The sequence below is a fragment of the Pseudochaenichthys georgianus genome, chromosome 21, assembly GCF_902827115.2.
Source record: "Pseudochaenichthys georgianus chromosome 21, fPseGeo1.2, whole genome shotgun sequence".
In the NCBI taxonomy this organism is placed as follows: Eukaryota; Metazoa; Chordata; class Actinopteri; order Perciformes; family Channichthyidae; genus Pseudochaenichthys; species Pseudochaenichthys georgianus.
In genome coordinates, this window is record NC_047523.1 from 35,139,730 (window position 1) to 35,165,789 (window position 26,060).

General features: G+C 41.5%; 2 protein-coding genes across 2 annotated transcripts in view; one reads left to right on the top strand and one right to left on the bottom strand.

Annotated features, from left to right (window-relative positions):
* Positions 1-25,591, top strand: part of man1a2 (mannosidase, alpha, class 1A, member 2) — a 170,523-nt gene extending 144,932 nt beyond the window's left edge. The window contains exons 11-14 of the mRNA XM_034110158.2: positions 7,266-7,485; positions 11,913-12,085; positions 22,482-22,597; positions 25,351-25,591. Coding sequence (XP_033966049.1) covers positions 7,266-7,485; positions 11,913-12,085; positions 22,482-22,597; positions 25,351-25,486 — 645 coding nt within the window. The 3' untranslated portion in view covers positions 25,487-25,591. The remainder of the gene's footprint in view (positions 1-7,265; positions 7,486-11,912; positions 12,086-22,481; positions 22,598-25,350) is intronic.
* On the bottom strand, positions 7,766-10,734 carry LOC139435996 (uncharacterized; the record flags this gene model as incomplete). The annotated part of the gene is made up of 3 exons (XM_071207119.1): positions 10,731-10,734; positions 8,738-8,943; positions 7,766-8,542 (listed from the first exon to the last, which is right to left on the bottom strand). Coding segments are annotated over exons 1-3 (987 nt in total), but the record flags the coding sequence as incomplete, so codon positions are not given.
* Positions 25,592-26,060: the final 469 nt, after the last annotated feature.

Consider the following 26,060-nt stretch of genomic DNA (forward strand, 5'->3'; position numbering starts at 1 on the left):
GTTCCTCCTCTCTGCATATTTAACCCTTTCTCCTCTCTCCAGATCACACCTCAGTTGGAGGACTTGGGGACAGTTTCTACGAGTACCTGCTGAAGGCATGGCTCATGTCCGACAAGACCGATACAGAAGCCCGCAAAACCTACGATGAAGCCATTGAGGTACATTAAAGAGATTTGTGTGTGTGTTATGTTTAATAGTTATTTCCTTTTTTTTTTTAATTCTTTATTTATTTGGAGTCACATTATAATACAAGTACAGTTTTTCAAATCATCTATTTTTAGAGACCCGACAGTGACAAATGAAATAGCAAACAAAATTAGTCAAAATAAAATAAAAACATGTACATATGCATTCATATCAACATACATATATGCATACAATACACCCACACATACATGTGTCCATACATACACATCTATATACATTCAATCGGTGTATAGGAACAGTCAAACAAGGGATGGTCGTCTTTGGGATATGTAATTCTCCACTTTTTCCAATATTTCCTCAAATGTGTTTTCCTGTAGCCTCATTGAGAATGTGATTCTTTCCATGATATAGATTTCATGGATTTTGTCGTACCAGTTGTCAAGAGAGGGGATGTCTGCTTTGAGCCATTTTCTAGTTATTGCTTTTTTTGCTGCAACAGTAAGAATTCCAAATAATTTTTTTGTTTTTAAATTTGAGGGGATTGAATGTACGAGCCCAAATAGAAATTCGTCCCAGTTTAAAGGGATTTTTTCCTGTAGTATTATTTCAATTTCTACATGGATCTTTTGCCAAAAAGTTACTATTAAAGGGCAAGTCCAAAACAAATGGTAGTGATGTGCTAACTGAGAACCACATTTCCTCCAGCAGCTGGGGGGCCCTAGCTGATGTGATGACTGAGCAGGGCTGAAAAAATACCTGCTCAGCATCTTCCAACTAAACATTCTGTAGGTGCCTGAGCTCGAGATCTTCCATTGAAAAGTACAGTAGCTTGTCCAAACTTCGTCAGGGATGGTTTTTTTTGTTTCGTTTTCCCATTTGTGTTTTATATAGAAAGTATTTTCCTTTTTAATATCTTGAAGAGCTTGGTAAAGATTGGAGATTACTTTCATCCCTGTGTCTGATGTGTATGCACTGGTGAAAACTATTAATAAAGGGTTTTCAAGGGCCTTCTGGCTGTCTGACAGGGAACTATATAAGTAATGGCGTACCTGTAGAAATCTAAAAAAATCACCGTTATTCAACCCATATCGATTTTTTAATGTTTGAAAATCATACATGGTTCCTTTGCTGAAAAATGTGCAATATGAAGTAAGGCCATGTTTGTCCCAGCCTTTAAATGTTGTATCTAGCTTGCTTGGGGTGAAATCAAGATCATGTGAGCACCATCTTAATATCTTCATTTCCTCCAGCAAGTCACTCCTGGTGATGGCCCTCAGCCATAGTTTTAAAGAGAGGTTGATCCAGCGGTTATCTTTTTCCAGTAAGTTTTTAATATGTTTTTTATCCCCTAACCTTGCCTCGATTGGTACTTCTCCTGATACATTATTCTCAATTTCTTTCCATCTAGCTCTGTAGTCTGGTTTGCACCAGCAGAACAAGCTTCTTAATTGGGCTGATATATAGTAGTCCTTCAAGCAGGGGAGCGCTACTCCTCCCTTGTTTTTTGCTAGTTGAAGAGTACAGAATCTAATCCTTGGTTTCTTCCCTTGCCAAATGTACCTTGATATGGTTTTATCCCATTCGTTAAACTGCTTGTCTGTGATTTCAATTGGTAGATTCTGGAAAAGGTATAAAAGTCTAGGTAGGATGTTCATTTTCACTGATTCTATTCGAGATTCAAAGCTCAGCACTGGGATCAAGTTCCATCTATTTATGTCTTCTTTTATTTTCTGATTTAGAGGGTTAAAATTTAGTGTATACAAGTCCTCTGAATCTTTGGAGATGTTTACTCCCAGATATTTTAAGTGGTCCAGATCCCAATTAAGAACAATGGTCGAGTCTATATGTTGGCTTGTAATTAAAGCTCAGTATTTGGGTTTTTGTTATATTGAGTTTGTACCCTGAGACAGAACTATAAGTATCCAAAAAGGTCAGTAAACTCAAGAAAGATTCATCTGGGTTTGACAGGTATATTAATATATCATCAGCAAATAATGATAATTTATGTTCCTGGCCATATACTTTTATGCCGGTAATATTGTTATTTTGAGTAACCCCCAAACTCAGAGCTTCGATATAAATTGCGAATAACAGAGGGCTAATTGGACATCCCTGTCGTGTCCCTCTCTCAAGGTTGAAAGAATTTGATATGGCTCCATTTATTTTTATTCTTATTTAGTTTAGTATTTCGTATTTCTTTAGTATTTTAGTATTAACAGTATTAATAAAAGTCTTGTGAAAGCCAAACTTTTCAAGAACTTGGTATAGGAAATTCCAATTAACTCGATCGAAGGCTTTTTCTGCATCAAGGCTCAAAAGTACTGCCTGGAGTTTGTTTTTGGATATATGTTCAACTATGTGTAGAGTTCTGCGGATATTATCTTGAGTTTGCCGTTGTTTGATAAATCCTGTCTGATCTAGATTTATTATCCGAGGGAGGATTTCTTCAAGTCTTTTTGCCAAAATGTGGGTAAAGATCTTATAGTCTTGATTTAGCACACTTATTGGACGATAGCTTCCACAGTCACATTTGTCTTTCCCTTCCTTTGGTATCAGGGAGATTACTGCTTCGCCCCATGAGGGGGGAGCTATACCTGTCTGAAGCACGTGGTTAAAGGCATCCCTCATTGTTGGGATCAGTAGATCCATCATTTCCCTGTACCATTCAGAAGGGAAACCATCTGGGCCTGGGGCTTTATTGGGTTTTAAATCAGCGATTGCCTTTTCTATTTCTTTTCCCGTGATTTCTCTAATTAAATTGTGATTTTGCTCATCCCTCACTTTAGGGAAAGTGATCAAGTCAAGGAAACTCCTGATGTTGGTTTTATCTATTTTAGGCTGTGTGTATAGGTTTTTATAAAAACAGACAAACGTTTGTTGTATGTCTTTTAGATTACTATGTGTAATACTTGTTTCAGGGTCTTTTATTTTGTAAATTGTGTTTTCTATCTGTTGTTTTTTTAGTTTGTAAGCCAATAGTTTTGCTGATTTACCTCCTACCTCATAGTAACTTTGTTTTAGAAAGATCATTTTATTTTTTATCTCGTTAGAGAGGATTTCATGGAGTTCGTTCTTTTTTTTATCTATTTCCATTTTAGTTTTTGTGTTTAGGGTTTTCTTATGTATATTTTCTAGATGTTTTAGTTCTGTTTGAAGCTGATTTGTTTTCTCTTTTCTTTGCTTATTTATGTTTGAGGAATAGCCAATTATTTTTCCTCTTAGGACAGCTTTGCATGCATCCCACAAGATTATTGGGGACACTTCTCCATTGTCATTGTCGTTTAGATAATCTTTTATATGGGTCCTGATTTGAGGCCTAATTTGGTTAAGAATTCCTGTGTTCAATCTCCAGATTGTGCTTTTCCTTTCTAGTCCTAGATTTAGTGCCATGGAGACCGGGGCATGGTCTGATAAGTCCATGGTCCCTATACTGCAATTTTGGACCCTGTAAAAATCTTTCTGATACATAAACAGATAATCGAGCCTTGAGTATACTGAGTGTGGGTGTGAGTAAAAGGTAAAATCTTTCGTAGACGGATTTAGGTCTCGCCATATATCTGAGAGCCCTAGGTCTCCCAAGATCAATGTAATGTTCTTGGTGATTTTGTTCCCTCCTGAGGGAAGGGGTTTTGAAGTATCTAAAGTTGGGTTAAGTCTAACATTGAAATCTCCCCCACAAATTAGAATTCCTTGGGCCTCCAATGTTATTATTTCAAAAATGTGTTTGTAAAATGACCATTCAGATCCCGGGGGGGCATATACATTCAGGAGGGTAACTAAAGTGCCCTCCAAATTTCCCCGAATCAGTACATATCTCCCATCTTTGTCCTTTTTTTCATATGTGCATTCAAAGTTTAATTTACTGGAGATTAAGACTGTTACGCCCCTCCTGGATCCCTTTCTGTATGAGGATGAATATGAACTGAAGTTCCACTTTTTAAGTTTTTGGTGTTCCTGTTCTGTTAGATGAGTCTCCTGAAGGAGGGCTATTTCAACTCCATCTCTTTTTAATTTTGACATGACTTTATTCCTTTTAATTGGATTTCCCAGACCGTTCACATTGTATGTAATTACTTTAATTGACCCTTTACTCTGCATGCTGGTTATTTGCCTTTATTTTAAATCCATGAGTTCCTACATTTAAATCATTTCCAACATCCCCTGTTGTATATATAACATTAATAAAATACAAAACTATAACCAAAAAAAATGTAACAAAATAATATCCACAAACATAAATGACATTGACTTCCAGATTGAAGGCCACATATTGTGCCTTGGAGTGTTGGAATGTGGAGGGAAAGTCTCTTCCTCTTATTGATGGAAGGGGGCCCTCTTCAGCCCTTAAGCTGATACATAGGTCCATAAAATACAGAGGGTAGCAAACCGACCCGAAATGTGCTCACATGTGTCCGTGATATAAGCGTTCTATTCAGTCTGCTCTCAACCTTTGGGTAGAGAGGAAAATAATGATAGTAAAGGCAAGGAGGAAGGAAGAAAAAAGAAAATAGTCTCAGTGCTACTTATCAGGTATCCCGATGTCGAAAGCTTCGAAGCCGTTCCTTGAAGTGTAACTTGGAGCTCGGGTGCAGTTGATCTCCTCGCTTTCTGCTGGGTTCCCAGGTCAGCCGGTTAATCTGGCCTATTAACGAGCTTGGGTTCTGCAGGACAGGCACTGGTATCCCTCTCTTCACCATATCTGCTGTTGCCTCCTCAGCCGAGTTGCAGACCACTGGATTGTCCTCATAGAACACTTTTAATCTGGCCGGGAATGGGCTCTGGAATCTTATGTTTCTTTCCTTAAGTGCCGATTTGGCTTCCGCATACTGCCTTCTCCTTCTCTGCAATTCAGGTGCGTAATCGTGGTCCACGTTGACCTTTTTTTCTTTGAAATAAAAACCCTTTTTCTGCCAGGCTTTTTTGATTACGTCTTCTTTCATTTTAAAACTTGAGAATTTCACCACCAGTGATCTTGGTGAGGCCTCTGCCGGAGGTTTGGGGCCGAGCGCACGGTGCGCCCTCTCGATCTGTAGCATAGAGGGGGTCAGTTCCAGGCCTTTAACTAGTAGCTCTTCCACAAAAGCGATCACAGATGTCGACATGGCTTCTGCACCTTCCTCTACTCCGTAGATCCTTATGTTCTCGCGCCGTGTTCGTCCCTCCAGGTCCGTCAGTTTAGCCTCGGTCTGTACCTGTAGCTTCACTAGGCCTGTCACCACCTCTTCCCATGACTGGATCCTGGTCTCCGCTACGTCAATTTGTTCCTCTGCTTCCTCCATTCTTTTGTTAATTTTATTGATGTCATCCTTTATTCCATTGAGTTGTTGGCAGGAGTCTTTTCTAAAGTCTCGCAGCTCTTTTAGAATTAAACTCATATTAGCCTCCCCGCTGTGATCTGCGTCATCTGGCTGCTTGTCATCATCCATGCTGTTGCTTGCTTGAGACAGCTGATCGATTTCTTCCTCGTCGTGCTTTTCACTTTGGGTATTGATTTTCTTTCCCTTTCTGGACATTTTTCGTTAGTCCGATATTTCCCCGTTGATTTAAATGCTCTCAGAGAGTTGGATTGCGTTGTTCGGACAGTGTTTTTAGATATTTTCGGTCGGGAGCGTGTTGCTCTATGCTTCCATCTCTGTGTCGGACCGGAAGTCTTAATAGTTATTTCTACAGAACAAAGAGACACATTGTGCATAATCTCAGGAAAACTAAAATAATTTATTTATATATTTTAAGAAACTCATTTGCGTCCTTTTATTCTTGCAGCACTGCATAAAAACACTACTTCAAAACACTCCTGCAGAAAGAGGGTGAAGACAAACTCATTATTTAATTACCGTTCACTCAGCTTGCTGTCAGAACGCCACAGGGAGAAATAAACTGTCCTTCGGGAAATGATTCCACACACACATACAGTTTGTATCCAGCACTTTGGATATGAAGGACAACATCTCATTTCACGCTCAATGCATCGTTTTTTGAAATATATATTCAGATTTTATCGTGCCAAGGGAGTATTTGTTTCAACAGCTGCTGCACAACAGATGTACACTTATCAAAACAGCAACTGAACATACAGATAGTAACAGATATACATATGGCAACAGACAGATATAAAGAGGGCAGACATTTTTCATTTTTATTAGAAGGACAAAAAGATTTAAAGACATCAAACCAGTCTTTAAATCTGTCTGCATCGACTCACATGTGTAGCTCCAGATTCAATTCTGACACCTTTTTAAGCAAGAAAAGCAGCCGCTGTCACGTATATGTTTTACCAGTTATCCTTTTTGAAGTGACCGACATTGATTTAAGAACATTTAATTCACTCTCTCCTCGTAGTGATCGGAGGCCATCACGACAAAAGACAGATGCTTTTGTTTTTCAAGTAAAGTGAGAGTGGATTTAGCAGAGGGCAGATGTTGTGTGTCGGGTGAAGATGTGTCTGTCAATCATTAAATCTGTCACCGAGCGAGCAGAGAAGATGCTGCAGAGCGAGGGCTGAGAGATGTGTCTGCATTTCAAATTATACACTCACCATTTTGTCCTGGTTTCTTCTGTTCGACCCCCCCCCCAACACCCACATACACCTGCTCTCAATGTCAATGCCTCATTCACACAACTTTACCCAATTAAAACATTCACACACGCGCACACACACACACACACACACACACACACATGCTCACACACACACACACATGCTCACACACACACTGTATGGACACTATAATCCACGTCTGTCCACATTTCCCCCTAATTTCTACTGCTTCATTCAACATTTTCTGTCCTTATCTACCCGAAAATCTACACTCTAACTGCATAACTTCTTGCACTAATGTACATTCCCAAAGATATTAAAGTGACTGTTATTTTGTGTATATTGATTGTTGTGGTGTATCTTAATGTGTGCATACTGTAATGTATGTGTCTGTTGATTGTGTATATATAGGATTATACATATGTTTATACATATTTGTATTCTGGATGGTGGGAAACGGTATTTCTATCTCTCTGTCTGTACACACAAACTGAAAGATTGAAGTTGACTTTGACTAAAATCCACACTCTAACTGCATAACTCTCCTTCTATCTCGTTCACACACACTCTTTTCCTGAAGGCTATCGAGCGGCACCTGATACGCAAATCCAACGGCGGTCTGACGTTTATCGGCGAGTGGAAGAACGGCCACCTGGAGAGGAAGATGGGGCACCTGGCGTGCTTCGCCGGCGGCATGTTTGCTTTGGGCGCCGACGGCTCGCCCGACGATAAAGCCGGACACTACCTGCAGCTCGGAGCCGAGATCGCTCACACCTGCCACGAGTCCTACGACCGGACAGGTGAGGAGGAACACACACGTACTCTTAATATGAATAAAACTGCCATTACATTACATTATTACTACATTGCATTTAGCTGACGCTTTTATCCAAAGCGACTTACAATAAGTGCGTTCGACCAACAAAATACAAACTTGAAGAAAACAGAATCATATAAGTACATCAGGTTTCATAGAGCAAAAACATTTCAAGTGCTACTCAACTGGCTTTAGGTAAGCCAGTCCTTTATTAGTATATAAGTGCTTTGTTAATAGGTCTATCGCTCGAAGTGGAGTCGAAAGAGATGAGTTTTCAGTCTGCGCCGGAAGGTGTGTAAGCTATCTGCTGTCCTGATGTCAATGGGGAGCTCATTCCACCATTTTGGAGCCAGGATAGCAAACCCACGTGTTTTTGCTGAAGGGAACTTGGGTCCCCTTCGCAGTGATGGTGCAGCGAGCCGTTTGGTTGATGCAGAGCGGAGTGCACGTGCTGGGGTGTACGGTTTAACCATGTCCTGGATGTAGGAAGGGCCAGATCCATTCGCAGCATGGTACGCAAGTACCAGTGTCTTGAAGTGGATTCTAGCCGTTATCGGAAGCCAGTGAAGGCAGCGGAGGAGCGGCGTGGTGTGGGAACATTTAGGAAGGTTGAAGACCAGACGAGCCGCTGCATTCTGGATGAGCTGCAGAGGTCGGATGGCACATGCAGGTAGACCAGCCAGGAGGGAGTTGCAGTAGTCTAGGCGTGAGATGACGAGAACCTGGACCAGAACCTGCGTCGCTTTCTGGGTCAGCTGGGGACGCATCCTCCGGATGTTGTAAAGCGTGTATCTGCAGCAGCGGGTTGTAGCAGCGATGTTTGCAGTGAAGGACAGGTTGTTATCTAGGATCACACCCAGATTCCTTGCAGTCTGAGTCGGGGAAACAACAGAGGTGCCGATGTTGATTGTTAGGTCAAGAGTGGGACAATCTTTTCCCGGAAGGAAAAGCACTTCAGTTTTGTCAAGGTTGAGCTTGAGGTGATGATCAGACATCCACTGAGAGATGTCAGCTAGACAAGCAGAGATGCGTGCAACGACCTGGGTCTCTGAGCGGGGACAGGACAGAATTAATTGGGTGTCGTCAGCGTAGCAGTGGTATGAAAAACCATGCGGGCTAATGACAGATCCGAGCGAGTTTGTGTACAGGGAGAAGAGGAGAGGACCAAGAACAGAGCCCTGAGGGACCCCTGTAGTTAATTGACAAGGGTCGGACTCGGACCCTCTCCAAGTAACCCTGTAGGTGCGGTCTTTGAGGTATGAGGTGAGGAGGGAAAGTGCAGAGCCTGAAACTCCAAGTTCTTGGAGAGTGCGAAGGAGGATCTGATGGTTCACCGTGTCGAATGCAGCAGACAGGTCCAACAGGATGATGACAGAGGAGAGGGATGCTGCTTTGGCAGTGTGCAGTTCCTCAGTGACAGCAATGAGAGCAGTTTCTGTGGAGTGACCTGCCTTGAAACCAGACTGGTGCGGATCCAGAAGGTTGTTCTGATGGAGATAACAGGAGAGTTGTTTAAAGACAGCGCGTTCAAGTGTTTTAGACAGGAACGGGAGGAGAGAGACAGGCCTGTAGTTTATAACATCAGACGGGTTGAGAGTGGGTTTCTTTAGGAGAGGGTTTACTCTTGCCTCCTTGAGACTGTTTGGAAAGTGACCAGAAGTTAGAGAAGTGTTGATGAAATGGGTGAGAAACGGTAGAATATCAGGAGCGATAGTCTGAAGGAGGTTTGAGGGATAGGGTCCAGAGGACAGGTGGTAGGGCGGGCAGAGGTAATGGGGGTAAGAACCTCACTTGGCGAGAGAGGGGAAAAGGAGGTTAGTGTGCGGGTGAAGGGAGGGTCTGGTGACCCAGCGCTGAGTAAAGGTGAGTCAGAAAAAGAAGAGCGAATATCGTCAACCTTTTTTTCAAAGTGGTTAACAAAGTCGCTTGACAGAAGGGAGGAGGGGGAAGGGGCTTTGGGGGGGTCCAAGAGGGTGGAGAAGATGGAAAATAGTTTTTTAGGATTGGAATAGGAAGATTGGATCTTATCTTGAAAGAAAGTGCTTTTTGCCTGAGAGATCGAAGCAGAGAAAGAGGAGAGCCTGATAGGTTAGGAGGTCGTCGCGGTGTTTGGATTTCCACCATTTCTGCTCTGCTGCCCGAAGGACGGTTCTATTAGCACGCAGTGCATCATTTAGCCAGGGAGCAGGAGGGGACTGACGAGCGTGCCGAGATGTGAGAGGACAGAGAGAGTCCAGAGAGGATGAGAGAGGAGAGTTTCTGCAGCAGAGTTTGGAGGCAGCAATTGGAACGAGTCAGAGGAAGGGAGAGCTGAGAGCACCGATGAGGCAAAGGTAGGACAGGTGCATGATGAGAAGAGATTAGTTTGTTATGTTTGGAAAGGAGTAGAGAGAATGAAATGAAGAAGTGATCGGATGTGTGGAGTGGGTTTACAGAGAGGTTAGAAGTATATGAGATCAAGGACATTGCCAGCTTTATGAGTTTACTTTGCTGCCATGTCAGCAAAGTAAAGATTTGTGTCTAGAGCAGTGTTTCTCAAACTGTTTCATACCAAGGACCACTTAACCAATAAAATAACACTCGCGGACCACCTAACTCCACAAATATCCAAAAACACATCGTTTTTCTAGAACAGATTACAAATTGCCTGAAAATGGTACAAACAGGTGGCAACATGTGTGACGAAGGTGTTGATCTGGGCTATATCATGCAATCGATCTGAAACTTAAACTCGCTCCATTGCGGAGATATTCCTGCGAGAGTGCGGAAAACTTAAATGTATTTTACCAATATAATCCGCGGACCACTAGGGGGCGCCAGTTTGTCTCACACTTTGAGATGCACTGGTCTAGAGGGATAGATTGGTGCAGGGATGACGCATTATTGTAGGTGGCCCTAAAGTTAGCATCAAGGGCTCCTTCGACGTAAAGCCAATTGGATTTCTTCATTGAGTTTGGATTATTGCAGATAATATACGTGTCAAATGCACTTATATGATACTTGAGTGTTTTGTTCAGCAGAATAATCTCCACATATTAAAACCAGTGTTAAGTGGTTTAAACATTCACAAGTAGGGTATTTACTAATGTGTTCATGTCGTGGAACAAAAAGTGAGAATCGCGTCAGCTTGTATAAAAGATTGACCTTATTTCAGACACCTAACCATAAAGTAATTCTTATAAATGTTGACTTTGTAACAAGAGAAGCCTTAAGTAGTAAAATGCTTACTCATTTCTGGGTTTAAGACTCATTCCTGCTTCACTATACAGGATGTCAGAAATAACCTTTAATAATAACCAGGAGAATTAATGACAGTGTTTTTTCTTCAGCTTAAGCCGTTGTTATTACCAGACAAGTCCTTCCTTTTCACTTGATTTATTTAGTCTAATAAAACAACACAAAAGTGATCAATAGAGCAGCTGCAGCGATATCTAGGATCACAAACAATGAAACTACCTAAAGCACGATACACGATTTCAGTATAGGTAGATTAGTCAAGATTTTTTAAGAAGATGTTGGATGTTTTCCCCACGAGGATCAATAGTCGTCAGCAAATAAACACCAGTGTGTGTCTGTTTGATCCTGCGTCATGATTGTGGGTGTGGAAGCAGAAATCGTGAGGTTGCTGTGAGAAAGAGGAGAGGTTGCCGTGGAAACAAATGAAGTCGGGTCCTAATGAGCAGTCAATCAGACAAACCTGTGTGTGTGTGTGTGTGTGTGTGTGTGTGTGTGTGTGTGTGTGTGTGTGTGGTGTGTGTGTGTGTGTGTGTGTGTGTGTGTGTGTGTGTGTGTGTGTGTGTGTGTGTGTGTGTGTGTGTGTGTGTGTGTGTGTGTGTGTGTGTGTGTGTGTGTGTGTGTGTGTGTGTGTGTGTGTGTGTGTGTGTGTGTGTGTGTGTGTGTGTGTGTGTGTGTGTGTGTGTGTGTGTGTGTGTGTGTGTGTGTGTGTGTGTGTGTGTGTGTGATAATCCTCCTCTCAAAGACCTTCCTGTCATCACCTTCTTCTCAGTAATGGTTCACAGCCGTGATGCCCGTCACACTTAATTGCCAGAAAAGTCTTTGCTTGTAAAAAGTTGGAAATCCAGTAAACGCAATGGGTGGGAGGATGCAATTGCCTTATTACACACACACACACACACACACACACACACACACACACACACAGGCACTAATTCATATCAGAAAAAGATAATGTTTGTCTCTTCTCCCTCTGTACTTTATTCATCATTCTTTCCCCGTGTTACCTTACCAACTTTATCCCTATGTTTTCCAATTTCCTTCTTAATTTCTCCTATCTTTTAGTTCCTTCTGTTCTTTGCTTCTTTCCTTGTTTCAATTGTACTTCTTTACTTCTTGTTTGCCTCTCCTTATCAACGTCAATTCCCTGTACTCTTTTCCTTGTCTCCCCTCTAGTGTTGAAGCTGGGCCCGGAGGCCTTTAAGTTCGACAGCGGCCTGGAGGCGGTGGCCGTGCGGCAGAACGAGAAATACTACATCCTGCGGCCGGAGGTCATCGAGACGTACTGGTACATGTGGAGGTTCACCCACGATCCCAAATATCGCCAGTGGGGCTGGGAGGCAGCGCAGGTAAACAACAAACAAGTGTTTCAAATCTAGAGCTACTAAGTCATGATTTAGCTCGACATTTTAACATCTGAATGAATATATTAAATTCCATAAGCGTTTCGCGTGGCTTTGCACAATGTGACTTAGCAGGAAGGATCTGCTGAGGCATCTGTTGGATTTGCTTTGCAGCACAAAACAAGAATAGTTTTAAGACTCCCAGAAGAAAAGGAGCTTAAGCTCTCGGAGGCGCTGGTTTTGTTAAATGGAGTACAGCCAGGAAAAAGGGAAAGTCTGATGGAGACGTTCACAACACGAATCATAAGCTCTGCTCGAATGCACTGCTCTCAAACACACGGCATCACAGAGAGCAACATTCAGTTCAGGGAGAAGGTGCTTAATGATGGTACAAAGTCAACCTGAACCTAAATGGCAGCTTTAATACAAAGAAATCAAGGCGGTTTAAATGTCTTATATCTCACTATGAAAACCCGAGATCTTGCCCTGTATATTTGTCTTGTATCTAGTCAGAATATGTCTTGCTTGCTATAAGACATAACTTCAGAAGTAACAAAGCAGTGAGATATCAGGTCTTGTTTTTAGTCACATCATCTGATTTTGAGCTGTATCTCAGATTACATTTATTTATTTTTTCATTTCTTATTGGAAACTCTTACTTGGCAGATTATTGTACTTATTTCAAGTGAAAACTTATTTTTAAATAGTTTTTGGAGCAGCATTTTTTCCAGTGCTTTAATTGAACCGTGTTGTCAAATAAAATGTGATGATTCCTAAATCCACTTTCTCCAGCTGCAGTTGATCAACAGCACGTTCTTACTTATCAAAAGCAGCTTCCACAGGGCCGCCAACTTTTCCATTCAGTTTGGAGAGAGATAGTCAAACTACTTCAGAGTCAACAAGGCCAGGGTCGTCCTGAGCAGGATTACATAGAAAATGGAACACGTGTATTCACTTGATATATGAGAGTTTGAAAGCGAGGACATTTCAACATCATTTCAACTGACGTTCCCCCGCAACGTGCCGTTAACTCCTTTATTTATACACATTTCAAAAGGGCAAGGAAACATTTAGAGCAGCCTCCTCGTAAATCTAATAAGGAAACGGTTTTATCAAATCAGGACGACTCTGCTGAAGTTTTATTTGGTATATAACATTTGATAAATGATGGCCTCTCTTTTTCTTCGTTCTTTTTGGCCGCTCCAGCTACCGGTACCTTAACAGAATTAACAGTATTTGACAGTGTTTTTATTACTCTCTGCACTTCCTCATTACGCGCTGTGATGTTATAACTTATAAAGTCTCTGTGTTTGGTGTGAGTGCTTGTGAAATGTATGCATGGCTGCCAAAGCCCTGCGTTCAGTAAACATATCATTCTTAACATGAGGTCTGAAAGCAGAGAGAGAGAGAGAGAGAGAGAGAGAGAGAGAGAGAGAGAGAGAGAGAGAGAGAGAGAGAGAGAGAGAGAGAGAGAGAGAGAGAGAGAGAGAGAGAGAGAGAGAGAGAGAGAGAGAGAGAGAGAGAGAGAGAGAGAGAGAGTGTGTGTGCTGATGACTAACAGAAGATGAAGTAATGAGTAAAGCTTTGGCTGATCTTGGAGGCACTTAGACATATGAGAACATCCACTTTGCTTTGTGGCAGAACTAATGTATTAAAAGCAAAGTCACAGATGAAATTAAATATTATCAGAAGGCAGCACAGGTCCCTGCTCTCAGACTTCTGTGAGAAACATTACACCCTGTTGTCTTCGGGTCAAATCTGACCGATTCACTACTTTCATCAATCATAAATGTTTTTGTTTCACATTCGATTGCTTCAAGGCTTTATGATATCCTTCACAGCAGACATTTGAACATATCAAATTGCTGATCACCACTTTCATTGAATTTTGGATGATTTAGTCAACTTTGTAACACCCACGGTGTTCCCGGTCAAAAATGACTGCCATAAAGAAAAGGAATTAGTAACCATCCGGATCAGATAAAACACACACACACACACACACAGAACAATTATGGCGCATTTCCACTGCAGCGGGTAGCCCCGTTTAAGCGTCCTTAATCGCCCTCAAGCGGCCAGGCCATTTTTTGGTGGCCTTTCCATATAGCGTAGCACCGGCTAGCTAGCGGGTACTTTTTCCCTCTTTTTCCGGCCCCATAAAATCGTGGTTCTATCAGGCCAGGGCTGAACTAGTGACGTCAACACTCTCGACTGCTGATTGGTCAGAGAGAATCGTCACAAGATCGCGAGCGAGATCATCCCTAGCGTCGCATAATCTAGAAGCAATTTAAACACTCATGCACAGTTTTTTCAGACTTTGCATGAGTGCTCGCTCCATTTGTCTCTGAACCAGCATCTTAGTTCAAAGGTTTTCCGCCATGAAAATTATTCAATGAAAAATAAGGCTCTACGATTACTTATTCTGCCCCTGCTGAAATGTAGAAGTGAATTCTAGCTTGGCAGATGGCTAACAGTGGCCGTTTCTCAATCTCGAGGATACTGGCTTCCAAGCCAATATTTCAAGGATGCTACATCATCGAGTGCCGCCGAAGGACTGTTCCAATCTCCAGCATACTTGGAATTCCAAGGCCTTGGTTTGGGGGAAATTTCGAGGCTGCACATTGGTAGACTTCGCGTCCTTAAAATCCCCACAATGCTTTGCGCACGGACCAATTTCAAAAACCCTTGCGGAGAATCGCTGAACCGACGCAGCACAATTTAAATGTAAGTATGTAGTGGCGTAGAACACGTGTTGGTAAATATGTTACTTTGTTGCATTTGTTTGTTATCACCAAAAATGTGTTCCGTGAAAGTAAATAAAGTTCATAATTAGATAGACATCGTGAGGTATTTATTTTCGGTACAGTTATGTTGAAACCGTTAGAGAGAACCGTTGTTCCATTCTTCTTCGTTTTCCGAAGCCGTGGCTTGGAAGTATACTTGCTTCGTTTCTGAAGGAAGTGACTTGGAAGTACGCGACTACCAAGCCAGTATCCTCGCGATTGAGAAACACCCAGTGTCTTCAGTGAACACCCAGATGTATAACTTGCAACAAAGCATGTTGTAAAAAACCTTCTTCTTGTGTCCGTGTTGGAAACAGGTGAAAGGGAGCAGGTGTTATTAGTTATGTCTCCTCCTCTGTGCGTTAATAAGAACACTTCTGTGAAAGTGAGCAGAAATGAGATCCTCTCTATCCTCTCCCTCCTGACAGAGGATCAAAGAGCTCATCTTCAGATATTATATTGTCTTCTTCTCACCCACTCTTTTCATAGTCTTATTTTTCTCCTGCCAATCTTCTTGTCACCGATTGTCTTCCATGTTGAAGCGTGAAACCATCTCCCTTTGTTTCCCTGAGTGCGAGGAAGTGCGCTCACACATTTCCAAAGTGTGTTCTTGACGTGTGTGTGCACTGAGCGACACTAAGGAGAGCGGCTGCTGAAGGGCTCGTCTTTGCCTCTCTTGCATTATTTAATATCTCTTCTATGCATGCGTAGTAATATGGATGAAAGACCCTGTATGTTGTTTTGATCGGTTTAGCATATTGAACATTCAGACGTGGCAAAGTTTAAGAAAAGCTGTGCTGCTAACGTAGAGAAATGATTGACAAAGTGATTTTTCATCGATTGTAGGTGAAAAGTCAAAGAAAAATCAACCCCTTTAGTTTGCTGCGGATATGAGATGCTGCCAGTTGTAATTTAATTGTTGTTAAATAAGTAAAATACAGAACAAATAATACTTGTACTAAATGTTGCTATGCATCATTTCAGATTGACCTGCTTTCCAGCTTGCTTTTCGCTGGATACAGATGTGCTAGCATTAGCTCACAGCTCTGATGTTCTTCCCAGCATGAAGGTCACTTCTTGCTGTAATTTAAACCCTGTGCCGTTATTGTTTTGGTAATCCACCATTTTGTGTTTTCAGGACTTTCAGCTTTAAAGGGTCGTTACTTGTGATTAAACAACACGGGGCTGCACAACCAAACCGTGTCTAGCTAAATCCATTGTGATTCGCACAGAGAAAAGGACACAACTAAAACAGGATGTGCACTGGGAAGATAAAGTGTCAAGCATTTAGAGAACCGCAGTGACGCGTCCTAAAACCCGGAAGTAAGTTAGCATTTTTACCACGATAAACCACTAATACCACCTTCGATAAAAAGCAACGCAATCTCTCCATAGCATGTTGGAAAATAGCTGGAACTAAGGCTGTGGTTGAGACACATTGAAGAGACGGATCACGTTTTGTTCTACGACATCAAACACATCAGCAGTGATTTCTGAAGAGTTGACGTGTCTGAAAAACGATGGTTGTTACCAAGTGGCTGAATAGGACTACAGAAGTTGTCCAGGCCGTTTTACGTCATTACACCGAACACGTAAACACTTAACACGCTAAGTTAGTTTCTGTTCTGCTTGAAAGCCAGTCCCTGCCTCCTGCAGACTGTTCAAACAAACGCTTCAACTTGTACCATTTTGAGTCTGTAGTTTGAATATGGTCTTAAGACGGCGTGACGTTGAAGCAGCGACCCTGCTGTAGTTCCTTTATAGCATAGCGTTAGCATTTTGCTTCTGGCGACTAGATTTATGCTTCGAAAATTAGAAAAGTCGGGTAGACACGTGGAGATTATCCGGCTGAACAAAACGTGATCCGTCTCTTAAATGTGTCTCAACCACAGACCTGATTTCCAGCTATTTTCCAAAACCCTAAGGACAGATTGCGTTTTTGACGAAGGACCGGAAGGAGTTTACATCCGGGTTTTAGGACGCGTCACTGCGGTTCTCTATTGAACATAAACATATGACTGTTGACAGTTACTGATAACAGAAAGATACCAGTTTGCACACTGCACCCTGAAAGCCTGCCTCTGAGTATTACCTTCGGTAATGTGGGCCATACAGACACTTCTTTCATACCTATGCTTTCTGTTTTGCTTCCCTCTCTCTTTTGCATTTTTTCCATCTATAAAAAATGTTTTCCTTTTCTGTTCTGTAGGTCTCTTCATGTTTCTTTCACACACACATACGCACTCTGTATCTTTCTCACAATCTGAGGCACATGCTCACACAAGGCTCAGCATCCTCCTCTTCCATTGGTCTCTATATCCGCAACACATACACACACTCTTCTCACAAACACCTGCGATGCCCCAAAGCTCACCCTTCCCCCCAACGCCTACACACACTCTCACACACTCTCTGTACTCCAGCTGCATCCATCTGCTGCACTAAACCTGGTTTTGTCACGCTTCCTCTTTTCACTGCAGCCATTACCTCTGGTTGGCCTGTTCTACCTGTGTACAGAGTGTGTGTGTGTGTGTGTGTGTGTGTGTGTGTGTGTGTGTGTGTGTGTGTGTGTGTGTGTGTGTGTGTGTGTGTGTGTGTGTGTGTGTGTGTGTGTGTGTGTGTGTGTGTGTGTGTGTGTGTGTGTGTGTGTGTGTGTGTGTGTGTGTGTGTGTGGTGTGTGTGTGTGTGTGTGTGTGTGGTGTGTGTGTGTGTGTGTGTGTGTGTGTGTGTGTGTGTGTGTGTGTGTGTGTGTGTGTGTGTGTGTGTGTGTGTGTGTGTGTGTGTGTGTGTGTGTGTGTGTGTGTGTGTGTGTGTGTGTGTGTGTGACGCTAAGAGACAAGGACAGAGATCATTCTTCCAATCTCATTACCCGTTAGTAGTGAAAGTCAATAAGATATAAGCCGGAGTGTGATGCTGCTAACATTTTTACGGTGGCACCAATTTCACTGTAACAAGTCCTCATTGCAAATCAATAGAGCGCACATGTAATGGGGAACAGTCGGTTTCACCAGCTGGAACATCGCCTGTGTGTGTGTGTGTGTGTGTGTGTGTGTGTGTGTGTGTGTGTGTGTGTGTGTGTGTGTGTGTGTGTGTGGTGTGTGTGTGTGTGTGTGTGTGTGTGTGTTGTGTGTGTGTGTGTGTGTGTGTGTGTGTGTGTGTGTGTGTGTGTGTGTGTGTGTGTGTGTGTGTGTGTGTGTGTGTGTGTGTGTGTGTGTGTGTGTGTGTGTGTGTGTGTGTGTGTGTGTGTGTGTGTGTGTGTGTGTGTGTGTGTGTGTGTGTGTGTGTGTGTGTGTGTGTGTGTGTGTGTGAAGCTCCTGCTCACAGATTAGACTTGTTTCACCACTTTTACTCCACTCAGGGCAAAGTAGGGCTCCACATGTCGTCGGTGGGGCACCAGGAGCTCTGTGGTGCACAGCGCTGTTATATGTGGGGACATTTTCTCATTTATCTTCTCGCCCACTGATATGTCACACTTTTGGGGAAATAAACCGCATGGTTACTGAAGCGTGATCTGTTTTATAGCCTGGAAAAAACGTATGGTTATCTGAAGTGACAGAAAATCAGCACACTCGCTTCGATGAGTAGGTGGGTGCTAAATCCTGAAACATCATCAGCACCACAGTTATCACGTGTCTAACTCTCGTATTTGAAGTGCGGATATTAGAATGAAAAATCAACAGAAATAAATAAGGAAATATAGATATTTTTAGAATAATATATTTTAGGAATCAATATCTCGAGTGATTACAATGGATGATTACATTTGTTTGCCTTTTGCCAATATTGTGCTCGTTGCAATTTAAATATTGCTCAAGTTAATCTATATTACAATTTCTACAACATGCGGAAGACTTGCTTTCATCATGTTGCTTACTCTTAATGTTTTTACGAGTTGCCGTGAAGAAACAGCGAGCATTAAACCGTTGAAATGAACGAGGCTCTGCTGTTGTCTGACTGGCTGGCTTTCCTCCATGTTTGCTGTTTTTGTTGTCGTCAAAACATCTGTTACATCTGTCGCGTGGAGGATCGCAGATAAAGCCTGGAAAGCCACAGTGAATAAAGCAGAGAGGGGATTTAGAGCCCAATTCAAAGCACCTAACGTGGCTTACGTGTGTCCCGGAGAGACCGCTCACCATGTGTCTTTTGTTGGGATTTAAAGACAATCCAAAACAACATCTGACATCTAAATAAATCTGATTCACTCCGACTGGCTTAAAGCCCACTAGTACACGGATTACATGTTGTTTTCTCAGCTGGTAAAAACTAAAGACATGTTTAGAAATCAAATCTCTGAGTGCAAGTACTGAGACAATGACATGCAGTTTAGCATCTAACCCAATGTCATCGCGGGCCACATTAGAATTATGGTTACACTCAAAGGGCCGGTGGTAACTTTAAGACTATAATATACATAGATAAATATACATAATATATATAAAATAATGTATTATTTAACAATATTTCTAATGCATTGGATTATTATCGGATAGGGTACTAACTTCATAATTAACTACGCCTGAAAGCATAAGTCTAGTAAGTAATTGCAAGTCTCTTCAGTGCACATCTCACAAAATGAGATGCATTGTGGGACATGTAGTTTATGGGCAACGTGCTCCTGTAAAGCGGCACGTGACCTTACAATAATAATAATAATACATTTATTTTGGGGGGCGCCTTTCAAAACACCCAAGGACACCTTACAGGGTTACAGATTTACAATTTACATTTACAATTTTACCTTACAAATTAAAACAGTGGATTTAGTGAAGTATCAGCCGGGGTAAGACAAGACAAACAACAGGACATTGACTACAAAAGGACACAAAAGGACACAGGGTACAGATTATAGAGACAATGCCAGTTTGAACAGGTGGGTTTTCAGTTGGGTTTTGAATGTTGTTATGGAATAATAAACGTATTATATTATTTGCAAGCTCTTGCTCATTGTCTCACATACAATGAAGTGGCTGGCCGGATTTGGCCCCCGGGCCTTCAGTTTGACACACCTGATCTAACCTGAGCAGCGGTAAAATGTATATTGACATTTGTAAAAGAATAAATAGTGAGATATGAACGTGATATGCAGAAACGTAAATATTACATTATGGGGTAAGTATATATGTATATAATAGGGTAGATATGAATATGGTATGGTATGGTATGACAGATCCTAAATAAATAATATGTGTATAAACCTAAGAATTTAAAATAAAATTGTGCAATAATAACAAATACAATTAAAAGAAATTAAGATATTTATGTAGACAAAAGAGATTCAAGGAAAATGTCCATTTACAGGTAAAGTAAAATAAGAAAAAAGTATTTATTAAAAACTTAAAGGTCCCCTATTATACATCAATATAATACAGGTCTCAGATATACAGAACCTGCATTACCCATAATCCCCTCTGTTTCAGCCCTGCTTCCAAAGTGCTGATTCTCTGTCTGTTACTTTAGATAAAATAAGGAGCCCCTCCCCACGCCCCTCTGAGAGATATCTGGTTAGAAAGAACACAAAGGTGCTCTAGGAGGAGATTCAGGTGATAAGGGGGGGGGGACACATGTTGGGGACACATGTTGATGTAGAAGAGACATGAAGAAGAGGGGACACATGTTGATGTAGAAGAGACATGAAGAAGAGGGGACACATGTTGATGTAGAAGAGACATGAAGAAGAGGGGACACATGTTGATGTAGGAGAGACATGAAGAAGAGAGGACACATGTTGATGTAGAAGAGACATGAAGAAGAGGGGACACATGTTGATGTAGAAGAGACATGAAGAAGAGGGGACACATGTTGATGTAGAAGAGACAGGAAGAAGAGGGGACACATGTTGATGTAGAAGAGACATGAAGAAGAGGGGACACGTGATGTAGAAGAGACATGAAGAAGAGGGGACACGTGATGTAGAAGAGACATGAAGAAGAGGGGACACATGGTGATGTAGAAGAGACATGAAGAAGAGGGGACACATGTTGATGTAGAAGAGACGTGAAGAAGAGGGGACACATGGTGATGTAGAAGAGACATGAAGAAGTGGATTTTGCATAATATGTGATCTTTAAGAATATGCGATAAAGAGAAACAAGAAAATAAAAAGTTAAATGTCTAAAAAATAATATTAAATAAAATAGGATACAAAATATATTTTAACAAGTTAAAGTAAAATGTCCAATAAAAGATCAAAGGAAAAATATTAACAAATATTGGAGAAAAATGTAATTAAATAAATGTATACAAATATTAAATAATCTTTAATAAGTTAAAGCAAAAATGTCCAATAAAAAAACAAACATTAAATTAAATAGGATAAACATTCCTTTTAACTTAAGAAGGTACAAATATAAACCTAGCTCGGTAAATACAGTCTGGACCGTAATAAAAGCAGATGTGAAATGACCCCAGATGAAACTTCCGCTCACTCAGACGCCGCATTACTCCATGGTACTCCGTGTAGAAGTAGCATGTGAGTGCCGGGTCGTGATGATCCTCTTTTCCTCCAGCTGTTTCCTGCGTGGCTCCCAGGACTCGCTCTAATCTGTCACAAGCAAAGCAATTGATTAAAGCATGCATTAGTAAGCTTATTAAACATTCTCTCTTCACCCCTCCCTTCCACTCCCTCTCTCCCCCTTTCCTTTCACTTCTCCTTATGTGTCTTTATCCATGTAATCATTTGTTTTACCTTCATTCTCTCTTCACCCCTCCCTTCCACTCCCTCTCTCCCCCTTTCCTTTCACTTCTCCTTATGTGTCTTTATCCATGTAATCATTTGTTTTACCTTCATTCTCTCTTCACCCCTCCTTCCACTCCCTCTCTCCCCCTTTCCTTTCACTTCTCCTTATGTGTCTTTATCCATGTAATCATTTGTTTTACCTTCATTCTCTCTTCACCCCTCCCTTCCACTCCCTCTCTCCCCCTTTCCTTTCACTTCTCCTTATGTGTCTTTATCCATGTAATCATTTGTTTTACCTTCATTCTCTCTTCACCCCTCCCTTCCCCTCCCTCTCTCCCCCTTCCTTCACTTCTCCTTATGTGTCTTTATCCATGTAATCATGTGTTTTACCTTCATTCTCTCTTCACCCCTCCCTTCCTACTCCCTCTCTCCCCTTTCCTTTCACTTCTCCTTATGTGTCTTTATCCATGTAATCATTTGTTTTACCTTCATTCTCTCTTCACCCCTCCCTTCCACTCCCTCTCTCCCCCTTTCCTTTCACTTCTCCTTATGTGTCTTTATCCATGTAATCATTTGTTTTACCTTCATTCTCTCTTCACCCCTCCCTTCCACTCCCTCTCTCCCCCTTTCCTTTCACTTCTCCTTATGTGTCTTTATCCATGTAATCATGTGTTTTACCTTCATTCTCTCTTCACCCTCCCTTCCACTCCCTCTCTCCCCCTTTCCTTTCACTTCTCCTTATGTGTCTTTATCCATGTAATCATGTGTTTTACCTTCATTCTCTCCTTTTATGTATTTCTGTTTATTTCCACATCACTATTCTTCTTCTTTATCCTCGTTCTTCATTCCCTTTCTCTCCATATGTGTTGCCTTTATTCCTATCTTCCTCATGTGTCCCCTTTCCTTCTTCATCTCCTCTTCCCTCCCTCCTTGTCTCCTCCAGGCCATTGACAAGTACTGCAGGGTGAGTGGAGGTTTCTCCGGGGTGAAGGACGTCTACTCCTCCAACCCGACCTACGACGACGTGCAGCAGAGCTTCTTCCTGGCCGAGACGCTAAAGTAAGAGTAAAGCAGACTCTTAATAACACGTAATGATGAATTACCCTGATCTATGAAGCGTCTGTACTTGTTATAATTAATTAATCACTTTTGTTTGGTGGAGAATGCAATGATTTAGTGCCGACTGAAAGGGCCTGTCAGCTAAATAAGTGATTGCCTCATTACTTGCTAATTTTCTTTATTTAAAAAATCTAATAGGCTGAATTGTTTTGCAAAGATAAAAGCAGCAGCATGTCACTCAAAGATGTTCAACAATAAAATATGTTTTACTTAAAGACAGACCCAAAACTGCATTTTAAAACTGACCCACCCCTCGTTTAGCAGCTGCTTCATCAGACACTCAACAGAAGAGCAGTCGATGCATCTCTTTACAGCACAGCCACATATATTTAAGATGTTTTAGATCTAATAGTAATTCATGGTATTTATGTGTGCGCTTCTCCTAGTGCTCAAAGTGCTTTACATTCAGGGTTCTTACGGTCATTACAGACCTGGAAAAGTCGAGGAAATTCAAAATGCTAATTCCAGGTCCTGGAAAAGTTACGGAAATGTAACTAAAGTTGCATCAAATATAATTTATATTTTATCTAATCGCCAAAATAGTAATACTATAACGATAATCAATACTGTATCGTATAGTAATGGAACGTAAAATGGCATTTAACTGACGAGGTGTTTTGCTTCAGCGCGTAGATAGTAAGCCTATTGGATTTGTTTTAGATAGGCACGACATGTTTCATATGCAGACCTGTTCCATGTTAAAATAAACCATTGTCAGTGGTACGCTGAGAAAGAGTTATTTGTTTGGTCATGGAACATTAGGTAAAGGTGGTGAAAAAGTGTATGAACCCTGTACATTACATATTACATATATTAGTCGAGCGTGTAAAACCAAAGAAAATACAAATGAAACAAAAGATGATACAGACATGATACAGTGCTATACACATGAATGCAATAACAAAACGAAATATTTAATTAATAATTGAATAATCTATCATTGTCTGATAACAATAAACAACAAAGCTTTAGTACACGTCTGAAAAGGGGTCGGAAGAAGTTTACACTTATTTAATCCGACCCCTTCTCCCTTTTTTTTTACATCTTAATATATGTTAACATACAATATCAATGTATACTTTAACCTTGAATAATTTATATAATCATTCATATATATATACAGGCAAGTTAGGAGAATGGTCTCTATGTATATATATATATTTATATACATATATGTACAAACACAAATTCATAAATTGTATACAAAACAAGAATATAAACAGGTATGGTTTAGCAGTTTCCTCCCTGAACCTTGTGAGAAGTGTGTCTTTATTAGACATGTAATAGACTGAATACTGTGTCTTGTTGACATCCGCACTCTTAAAACCGATATCCGTTAAGAATGTGTGTTTACCTAAAAGTTAGAGGTTTTAGTTTTGTCTAATCTCCATGTGGCTGCTCCGTCTTATTCCATTACTGCTGTTCCTACAATGCATTTAAACAGGCTGAAGATGTGCTCACCACAGGGCCAGTAAAAGCATCTTTTTATGGTCAATACAGTTGTTGCATATCAGCATTACTCAAACAGGAGTTAACCCACTGGTGTCTGCTGTTATTTCTATTCCATGTTTTGCCACACGGTGTTTCAAGTGCTGACTAATGGCTACTCTGATGCATCATGATCAGCATCACTGATGGAGAGGAGGCTCTCAAAGCAGACCCTTCAATGTGGCTCTGCCTCCCCCTACTGGTGGATCTTTGAGTGTCGGTTCATTCAGGACAGACATCAGCTGTTACTAGTTACTTTACAGATTAGGAGGATTAGCTAAAACTAAATATAATCAACTAATAAATAAACATCTAATTATTGGTAAAGAAAGCCAGCAGCAGGATAGCTCATTCTAATTACCTCCATCTTTCCAGCTGAGATGAACACAATAATGCATCATTGATTATAATATGAATATACAATACGATAGAATATGTCTTCTGTGTATAAGTCGCTAAAAGTCGCCCGCCACACTGGCTGCTAACTCCCTGAGATGATGACATTTGGATGCTTCGATGTTCTGCAGCCTTTGGAGTCTTTCTGCTCTCAGTCTTTGTCCACTGGCTGCCGGCCAATCACATCAAAGCTCTACAGCAGCAGGCTCCTCCTGATTGGCTGCCAGCCACACTGATCTGCACAAAGATGTAGCTTCCAGACACCTGTCGAGTGAAACTTAATTACTTCAGCACTGTGTGTGTTTGTCAGATTACTTTTAATGTTAATCAGGTTTCCTAAATAATTAAAATGAAGGATAAGAAACCTCATATCTACAGTATATGAATATAACTGTGCGAAATATTACAATTTGCAGAAACATCAAATCCCGCCTTTTGTCACTAGTCCAGACATAAGAATGGTACTGTATGGGCATTCAAATTAGATGCAAATGTAAAGATTCTGATGCAGATATATTAACGTGTTGTGTAGCTTCTAGGTCCATATGGGGCGTGGGGAGGGGCTCCTTATTTTCATCTAAAGTGACAGACAGAGAATCAGCACTTTGGAAGCAGGGCTGAAACAGAGGGGATTATGGGTAATGCTGTTTGGTATTTGGAGCCAAACACTTGAGACATGTTTTGTATGTATCTGAGACCTGTGATATATTGATGACAAACAGTATAATAGGGGACCTTTAACAAACCTGCAGTGATGTAATTTCCTTTTTCTTCTACTTCCTCCCCTTCCTACCCCCCCCCCCCCTCAGGTATCTGTACCTGCTGTTCTCCAGCGACGACCTGATGCCCTTTGACAGTTGGGTTTTCAACACGGAGGCTCACCCGCTGCCTGTGCTCCACCTGGGGAACATCACCCTGCCTGGCAGCGAGCCGTCTCAGCAGTAAACAGGAAGTGCTGTTCTCCTCCACAGCAGCAGGGGGCGCCACCTGTCTGAACGACAAACAACCCACCAACACTGGACAAAAGTTACATTCGGCCTCCACAGACTCTCTACTCCTACTGCTCTGGACTGCAGACATCAACCAGAGGAACGATGGAGAGCCTCCCGAGGGGACGTAGAGACCCTCTCTCTTCTTCTATGTTTTACTCTTTGACTCTCTCTGTCTTCTCTGAAAGACGGCGTTTTTTGCTGCTCAGCCTCGCGATTGGCTTGAACTGACTCTGAAGGACCGAGCTCTAATTAAGGCTCGATTTGTTTGTTTTTTGTTATTATTTTTAGTGACCAAACTCTACTCCCATACAGACTCCAGCTGAGGCATTATGGGTATTCTGTGAAGGGTTACAAGTCAGTTTTGACACTGTACTGAATGGAAAGTGGGGGTTTGGTTTTCTTCCAGACTGACTGACTTGAGGACTTTACAGGGTCTGTCGATGTGTTTTTGGGTTTGGAACTCATGGGGACACAGGGTTGAATGAAAGCCCTTCGCTTCTCCCTGAAACCCCTCCTCTTACTCCCAC